The sequence below is a fragment of the Microtus ochrogaster genome, chromosome 18 (genome assembly GCF_000317375.1).
Source record: "Microtus ochrogaster isolate Prairie Vole_2 chromosome 18, MicOch1.0, whole genome shotgun sequence".
NCBI classification, from domain to species: domain Eukaryota; kingdom Metazoa; phylum Chordata; class Mammalia; order Rodentia; family Cricetidae; genus Microtus; species Microtus ochrogaster.
The window spans coordinates 49,290,642-49,300,463 of NC_022020.1; the positions used below are offsets into that span (position 1 = coordinate 49,290,642).

General features: G+C 35.3%; 1 protein-coding gene across 1 annotated transcript in view; it reads right to left on the reverse strand.

Moving 5' to 3' along the window:
• Positions 1–1,155: 1,155 nt before the first annotated feature.
• Txnl1 (thioredoxin like 1) overlaps positions 1,156–9,822 on the reverse strand; it is a 29,313-nt gene continuing 20,646 nt past the window's right edge. Inside the window, exon 8 of the mRNA XM_005356194.3 lies at positions 1,156–4,458. Within this exon, the coding sequence (XP_005356251.1) occupies positions 4,429–4,458 (30 nt within the window). The 3' untranslated portion in view covers positions 1,156–4,428. The remainder of the gene's footprint in view (positions 4,459–9,822) is intronic.

Sequence of the window (9,822 nt, forward strand, 5' to 3'; positions counted from 1 at the left end):
TTAACCCCAGACTTGAGTTAAGCCAAGACTCACTCTTGATTCTTTAGGTCAAATTAAATTCATTCACATACATTCAAACTTCCATTCTATATATCATGTAATGGTAACTGTCACACAAACCAGAGGCAGATGGCCCGGCAAGTGCTCTTGAAAACCCACCCCCAGAGACATTCCTCCTCCAATAAGGCCACACCTCCTAATCCTTCCCAAACAGTTCACCAGCTGGGGAGGAAGCATTTGAATGCATGAGCCTGCGGGTGCCATGCTCACTCAGGCATCCCACCCAGGAAGGGCATGGACAAAAACTCTGGAGATAAAAGGAAAAAATGGTGTCACTTAGTGAGCACTGACATTTTCTATTTTAGTCTATGCTTCTGAATCATTCAGAAAATGAACTTTTCGCCCGAACGGTGGGGGTGCATGTCTTAAATCCCAGCACTTGGGAGGCAGAGGTAGGAGGATCTCTGTGAGTTCGAGGCCAACCTGGGTCTCCTAGAGCTCCAAGAGCTCCAGGACAGCCAGAGAAACCGTCTTGGGGAGAAAAAAAAATTTTTTTTTCTTCTTTCTGTATCCTTTCTAAGCATGCTTTAATACTTTGTGTCCCCAAACATTTCTGGCACCCTTACTTTCTCTAAAGCCCCCACCACCACACATACAGCTGCTTGTGTCTGACCTCCACGTCATTTCGCACAGCTGTTCTAATGCTCTACTCTCTAGTAAGTAGCTAGTGAGTTCGCTGTCCTGGGCTTGTTCTAAATTCTAATAAAATTGTCCTTGAGCATAAAATTGAGGCCATTCTTAAATTTTCTTGTTAATGAAACCACCAATATATTTCAAACTTGCCATGATTTATGACTTTGCTCTGTAAAACTTCATGAAAAATAAAAAAGCATCTGCATAGAAACAGAGTTTGAGGAAACTTAAGTGTGTTCCTAGGCCATGGTCACTAAAGAAGTATCTCCAAAATCAACCACCTCTTACTTCCTTTACAAAATGTATTTTATGCCAGGGGTGTTTGTGCATGCCTTTAAACCCAGCACTCGGGAGGCAGAAGCAGGATCTCTTTGAGTCTGAGGCCAGCCTGGTCTACATAGTTAAGTTGCAGGACAGCCTTACTTACTGAGACCCTGTCTCAAATAAATAAACAAACAAATATAAATATTAAAAATGTATTTTATTAACGACACTAAAAACGTCAAGAGGAATTCCAATTCCCGCTGGTTCAGTATTTCTCAAACATGATAACCAAATGAGGTGAATAGACAATTAAGACACTGAAATTTTCATAAGTAAGGACTTAAGAAACCACAGACAATAGAGTAATTTTCTTTGGTGTAATAAAGAAACCAAAGGTATTGATTGATATTGACTCAAATAAGGTACATACCAGCAACCTTATAATTAAATTATTAGATAAAACTAAAGTAATCCTTTGTTCTTCCTGGTGAAAATTCATACAGTCTCAAAAGCCCACACCAGTTCCAGTTAACTCTACCTCTGACTTCCAGATCAGGTAACCAGGCACTCCACTACTGCTCCAGAACATGCTTGCTTGCTGCCATGCTCCCCAACATAAAGGTCACATTCTCTGAAACTGTTAAGCCCCAATGAATTCTTCTATAACACCCTTGGATAGGGATATTCACAGCAATAGATAGGTAACTAAGACGCATACACATATACATGTATGTATATATAAAATACAACCTGCCAAGCCCATTTAGTGTTGCTCAGATTATGTATTTAAGGGTTGACCACTTGGGATTGTGTTATTGGGATTGACCAATCCTAAATGGTCAATCCTAACACATATAAACACAAAAAAAAGGCTTTTCCCTGAATAAGATTGATAGCTTTTCTTTTAGATATGGGGCCTTACAAAATTTCCTCACCTCCTTTTGGCATGCCAACTGGTACAGGTCTTGTTCATGTTACCATATTGTTAAGATCTGATGGGTGTAACTCTATCATATATAGATGACTGCATCTCCTGGCCTACATTGTGGTCCCCAGACTCTCAATATAAACATAAGAACTAATGATAGCCATGAATGAAATGTTTGGATTAAATGTACACTCATAGCAAAAACTATGAATACCACAAAAAAGCCTTATACATCTTTAATCATTTAGACAAACATGGCTGGTAGACAGCTAAGTGACTACCTCCATCCAATACATTCATATACAAGAGGGGGCATTTGGTCCCTGACAGCCAGACAGTCAAAGGACTTTTATAAAGGACCAATGCGAACACAACAGTACAGTAACAATTGCTAGTCTTATTCTTAGGTTTCCTCTGACAAAACATTCCTATGGCACTGTTTCTGCCTACAAAGTATTTCACTATATGTCTTGATAAGAAAAACAAGATGCATACAAATAGATTGTTTTTAGACAAATATAGTTTGACAAAATATAGCTTGACAAAACAAACTAATATTTGTTTTCTAGAAAACACTAATGTTAAAATAACCAAGGTTACATATTCCTCATGTTCTTTTCTGGAAAACTGTTACATGTAAATATTTTATATGTGTGTATACATATATTTACAGGTAACTATGTACTGTTTAGTTTAACAGAAAATAGCATTTTAGCTTAATGTTTTACATGTCAACTACGTGTTTTTATTTTTTATTTTTTGCACTAAGAAAACTTGTGACACATATAGGCTTCCTACTAGCATTCCTCACAATTTACAACTTGAATGACAGAATATCTGTATGATGCAATAAAGTTACAGAAGTCATATGACAACAAAAATCTGATGTCTGAACCTTTGCAAATGTGAAGCTACTTCTACTTGGTTTTTCATTTACACTTGAGATGAGGCACTTCAATGATTACCCAAAAAGGGCAAGTATAAACTAAAACTCTTGATGTTAATCTTGTTCTTCATTCAGGTGTGATTAACTTCAGATGGTTTGCATTATAAACTTTTTTTTGTCTTCCTTTTGTTCTAAGTCAACAAGACTGTGAAATACATAGAATACAAACATCACAGATCGGTTACTGTGCTCACAAACAAATGAACTGAACATTATCTGACAACACAAGTTTCAGAAGAGGGCTACTTCAACACTAAAACTTCCACAGCTTTATCATAACCGTGTATAAATACATTACTACTGAAAGGGCAAATCTCGGCACTATTTCTAGATAAGAATGTCCTCAAATGCATTAACTGAATTACAAGCTATAATCTTACATATGCTTTTAAAATACTGAATTAAAAGATAAATTCATAGGGCTGGAGCAGCAGCCCTGTAGAGGCCTACATTCAGTTCCCAAGCATCTGTCACTCCTATTCTTGAGGTTTTGATGCTCTTCCAGTCTACATATACATGAATATACATACACACACAGAGGAGGCCAAACACATTTTGCACACATGAAATAAAAAAACATTAGATTTTCCAATATTTTAGTCTATGTTCAATTGTAAGGTTTTAAAAAAGCACGTAAGAACAAATATTTTATTTAGCCAGTTTTTTGTAAAAGATCGTTAAAACCAGTTAGGACGACTCACTTTCAACCTTAAATTGTATTCTGTATCTATGCATTTATAGTGAATGTTTGGCGAGTTTAATTAATAAATATTAGATTAGATACTAAATTCCCATTTTTCCATAAATTCACTGTATTATATTTTGCCAACTGTTTGAATTCAATATTAATACCTTTATTATTAAAGAAAATATCTGACTCTAAGTTTTAGGTTTATACAAAAAGAGTTAAAATCTTGACATGAGACCAGGTTTGGTGGTACATGCCTACAATCCCAGCCTTTGGGAGGTAGGCACAAAAGTGTATAAATGATGAGGCTAGCCTATGCTATATAGCAAGACTCTCCCCTAAAAACAGAGCATTTGTAGACCTGTTAACTACCAGAGATGGATAAGATTAGTGGCTGTTTATAATTTGAGGAAATTTACAAAGCCTAGATATACCCAAATACCTTTTGATAAAATACAAAGTCAATACTCACTCAAACATGGTTATTCCAAATCCATGCATCAAAACATTCCACATGTGTAGACACATTTCAAATCCATGTATCAAAACACTCTACATGTGCAGACAGTACTCTTAATTCCTCTAGAGACAGACTAGCTTGTAGCCAATGGGATTTCAGACACAGCTCTTCTAAAACAAAAAGTTAGCCAATATTCAAATAAAAACAAGAGAGAGAATGCATTTATATAGAAGGACAAAATTTAAGCTTGGCAAAAGTACTGACTTTTATTATTTACAACTGCATGTATCAAGATTACAATAGAAACACTAGTGATACCATCTGAACAAAAGCAATGATTTATTGGTAATGGCAACAAATAAAAGATTAACAGTTTCCAAAGAGAATCAAGCAATTATCCAGGAGCTGCAAATCTGACTGCAGTTAAGTCTTCCAGTGTCTTTTGTACCCTAATGACTTTCTCCTTTTTTGCCAACTACCTAGAAAAACAAAAATAAAAAAATTATGTACAATTTAATGATTCTAAATTATGTTTTAAAATAATACTAACATGGTAATAATTTCAAATGACTTTAGTCCTTTTGTCCTGGTATTACTTTTTAATCCTTGAACCTTTTCTGCATGCACTGTGCTTGTATTGTGGCAACAAACTGTGACGCCCCTCCCTCTAAACACAAGGAATTAAACACATGCAAGCTATTTCCGGTTTCCCATTCTGTTTTAAGTAATATAATTTTTCCAAACCAGGTTGACAGTTTAGAGAAGTTAATAATAATAATAATAAAAGATGCTATCAGCAAAACATTCTTAGTGTACTAGTTTTAAGCAATTAGAAATCAAATGTCAATTACAAAATCTGTATTTAAAAGAATACATTAAATTAATGTCTTCATATCAACTGATGGGTTTCTAGGCATTTCCTTCAATATGTAAACATGAAATGAAAACAGAATGAAAATGATGAACTTTTTTCTAGCTTTTTTTTTCTAGCTTTTAAAAAAACCTGGTTGCTAGAAATAGACTGTAAGAAATGTAAAAAATAAACTGTGTATCTGAGTGATTAAAAAAAAATCTATCTAGTCCTGAAGTCTGTAAAAATACCTGATTCCTATAAATGTAGTGCCCAAAAATAAATAAATGAATAACAAAGCAAAAAGAGCCTAGTGTCTACTAGTAAGTCATGAAAACAGGTTCTCTGTTGGTTCTGTAGTAGAGTAATTTATCTAAAGAACAGGGTTTATCATTAGTTAATATATTTTCACAGTATAAATATCTCAAAAAATCCCTCTATAATGTACTACATACTATATATACACATGCATTAATAAAAGTGGTTCTGTTCTTAATGGTAATGTCTACAGGTCACTAATACATGTCTGGTCTATAACAGAAAATAGCTAGGTCAATGCCATTCATGAAAAAAATACTTAAAAACTATTTCCATTGAGAATTATTAACCACAGAAAGTAATGTTTTTAATTTTTGTTGTTCCGTTTGTTTTTTCCCCTCAACCAGGGAAAACGTGAAATTCCTCTTTGGCCCATGCAAACTATGGTAAACTAGTTCAGAAGTCCAAGGGACAATAGTGTCAAAAAGAGAAAAGTGGACAAGAGTAAGAAAAACAGGGCTTTAAAATACACCAGAATGCAGGGGAGATGGTACCACCTGTACCATAAGTGAATTTTAGCTGACAGACAATAACAACATTATTGACCACTATATTACTTAGGAAATGCAAAACACAGAGCTATTAGATTAAGCAAAAGAAAACAATTAATATCATGACAAAATTTTAGAAGATGTGATACAGCAGAAGATGCAAGTCTGCATACTGTTTCACAGGGTGACAACTCTCAACTTGCCAATATGTATTCTCTGTAAAAAAAGAAGAAATTCAGCATTCCATGCGGATTCTTACCCCAAACATAAAGCTCTTTCATTCTGTTTTAAGTCTTTATGTTACATCTCAGATAAACCAAAGTCTAGGTACATCAAAATTAGATGTTAAAAACTTTCATTCAGTAAAGAATCCATTGGTCTTCTGCATTAGAGTTTTAACCCAGCCTGTTTAGTCCATACATTCTTCAACTGGACTGAGCTCACATGGGTAGTAAGCATGAGAGAATACAACCACAAAAAGATTTTGTGGCAAATGTTCCAATAAGAAAATTCACAATTTGCAACTAAAACTAAAGGAGTATGTAGCACTGCTCTAGTTAGAAAAAAAAAAGAACAAAAAAGTTATATGTACTTTCCAAAACAATTCCTAAAATATAAAACTCTAAAATGGATAAAAATATTACTCAACTAATTAAGCTTGAAAGCACTTTTAACACAAGTTTTACTCCAAAATTATTTCTTAAAATATTGAACAAAATTAAATAGAAAACAGCAGAAGGTTAAAAAAAAAAAACAAAAATAAAACTGCCTTATGAGCAACATAATAAGGTAAGAAAATTAAGGCACCTATAATTGCAAGCAAAATAAAGGGCCAACTGAGAGTCATGAGTGGGATGAAATCTGAAGGAAGAGGTGGTTGAGGCAATCTAGGTAACAAGAAGGCTGATCCAGATGCTGAAGCTGAAGAAATCTCGCAGCAACAATTGAGGACATGGGGAGGGTGAGAGTAGGTAGGTGACAGATGAGTAATGAAGCAAGGAAGGGGTGCAATGAGACAAAGTCTATCTTTATATTACTTCATTAAAAAAGAAAATCTTCCAGTTTTAGTTCATTGAGTTGTATTAAAAAAGCTGAAAAATAAACAAATAGAAATATTATAAAAATAGCGTATGTGGTAAATGGCCAGTTTAGAAAAGTCTACTTTATAAAAAGTGATAAAAACGTGGTCTACTTTTCACATGCACCTTGTTACCTAAGAAGCAAAAGCCCCAATTTTGTCACTTTTGCACACCAGTATTTTAATATAAAGCAATCTACGTAAAAAGCCTACTTTAGCAAAGAAAATATTTACTCTTAATTAAAATTGCAAGCTTTTCATGCTGTACCATGAAGAATGCATTTTCAGCAAATTGCCAAGTATGCATGATGCCTTTGAGGGCCAAAACAGACAAGTAGAGGGTGTTTTCTATTCTAGCAAATCTAAAGTGAACTTACAAAGCTGTAACAACATGCAAAATCATCTAACGTAGCTATCCACAACCAAGATGTATCCATATTACCTTCGCTTCTGTCAACTTAGTGAAGTAAAGGGAGGTCAGTGACATGCTGAAAACTAAAATCATCTACAAAGAACTCACACACAGAAGATATACACTGAAAATACTTAAAACTTTCTATTTCACAATCCATTAAATCATTTTACATAGATCTCTCTCCTCCTCACTGTAGAAAAGTTATCAAACTTATCTTCACTGAATATAGGATACACACCAAATATACTTTGAAAATTAAAAAATCATGACATAGATCCTTTTAATTTCAGATTAAACTGTCAAAGGAAAGATGGTTGTGAAGGAAAAAACATCACTGGCTGGAAACATGAGACTACTGTAACTGTCTGTTATGCTTATATTGCCCTGAAAGAACACAATCCAGTTACAAACAGGAAGAATGACTGCCGTGACATGGTAACACAGGAGCAGGAAAGTCAAATGCATTACTGTTCCAAACTTAGAATCCAAAACTCATCCAAAGTTAGTGACAAACTCTGTAAAAGGACCAAACAAGCCAATCTCACATAAATCCTCCTATGCTTTTCTGCATTCAAGTTATTGTTTCTTAAATATAAAAATAACCCTAAAAGAAAATGAGTGATTGCAAGAATAAATCTTAACCAGAATTAAAGAAGCAATGTAGTATTAAAATGCTTAATATAGCCAAGAAAAGCATTCAACCAATTAAAATTTCAATTTTGAAATTAAAGGACTCAGAGTCCTGTTCTTAAATTCTTATAGCAGTTCCAACAGTGCTGCTAGGGACCCTAAAGTTCCAACAGTGCTGCTAGGGACCCTAAAGCTGCTGATTGAGGACACCTACGGCATAATACTAAGCATTTATTTACTTGTTAAATTCTCTTTCTCTTTCAAATACATATTTTGTTTTCAATGGAAACATGGGCTGAGTACAAAAACAGATATTACCATAACTCTATTAGGCTAGTAAAGAAATTCATAAAAACATAAAGCTGCACTTCTCTTATTAAGTGTTTTTTCATTTTGAAAAGGGGTTTGAGTTTTTAAATTTTATTTTAAGTGTATAAGCGTTTTGCCTGTATGTATATAGGTGGAAGGTGTGTGTGCCTGGTGCCAGCAGAGATCAGAAGAGGATGTCTGAAGCCCTGGAACTGAGTTCCAGACAGGTGAGCCACCAAATCGAATCTGGGTCCTTTATGAGAGCAACAAGTGCTCTTAACTACTAAACTGCCTTTCCGTGTCATGGAGAGTGTACATTTCATTAGAAATATCACTCCTAATTTATAATGAATTTATTAATTATAGTTTTGGTTTTTTTTTTAAATTCCCAGTCTATTTTTGTTAAGGTCCCATACTGGTAGCAATCACCCTCTCTCAACCAAACTTGCAGGAAAGCAGTTGGACCTAGAAAAGATTCTGAGTGAAGTAACCCAGATCCGGAAAGACACACACTGCGCTGCCTGCTCTCTCTCACCTGTGGTTCCTACATCAATCTTCAGATGTGAGTGTACAACACGGAGTGTCACAGAAACAAGTATAAAGGGACCATGGGGTGGAGGTGGGGTCTGAGGGGAAGAACAGGATAGGTGATATGAAGTGGGAAATGGGAAGGGACTCCAAACAGGGAGGCGGGAGACCAATTCCAATGTGGTTTGATAATCAAGGAATCATATTTTATATTTGCCTAAAATTATACAAAATGTATATTAGCATACACACACATCATAAAAGAAGTTAAGCTACTTGCACTAACAATGCTCCCAACAAGAACCAAAGACTAACAAAAATCTCAGTACCAGACTCAAGAAACCTTTTCTTGGTCAGTGTAGTCCAAATGACTACCAAAACCAGATTACCATGTGGCCCTTGGTTATCTCTCAGGGGTTGAAGTTCAGACCCTATTGCTGAAAACCACACATTGAGGATACATGACTCAAATGACTTGAGCTGAATCTGACCTGAAAGCCTCTTCCTGTGGTCTAACATTCATGATTCCAGAAAATACTATAAAAACTATCAGAGGAAGGAAGCAATAATTAGCCCTATTTAGCTGCAACACCTATGAACCACAACAAGCACCGCACGGCAAGAAATGCATACAAGTGCAAGAAGTGGCATTCACATGTTGGTTGCAACCAAGAACTGTCAGTTTCCCAGGGCTAGTGAGGTCATGGATCTTAGAAAACAATCTATTACTGACATTTTGTTAGACCAGCATAATCCTTCCCACATTCTATATCTTATCCTTATATCCTCATGTAAGTGTGGCCACCATATCTCACCAAAGCTTTTCCTTACATAAAAAGAAAACGAACACAATGCAGAGATCATGGAGAGCCTGCTCCAGTGGATATGTCTACTTAAGAGCTCCTGAATCTCTGGTTGAGGGAACAATGTGGAAGAGGGGGGAAAGAAAGATTCTAAGAGACACTGTTGCAAGTCAGCTGTAAAACAGTATTCTAGAAAAGGCTGTATAAACAAGACAGGAACAATAGCAAAAATCAATGGGCCTTTTAATGTCGAAGTATCCATCTCACAGACAAAGCACTACAGGGAACTATTGACTTCTCGCAGAAGAAAACTTGGCCTCTCCCACAGATGAGTTGGCTGTTCCATGCTGAGTAGTCAGGTTTAAAACCATATACATGCAAAGAACAAAACAGTACAGCTGGTTGTAAAAAAAAATAGTAA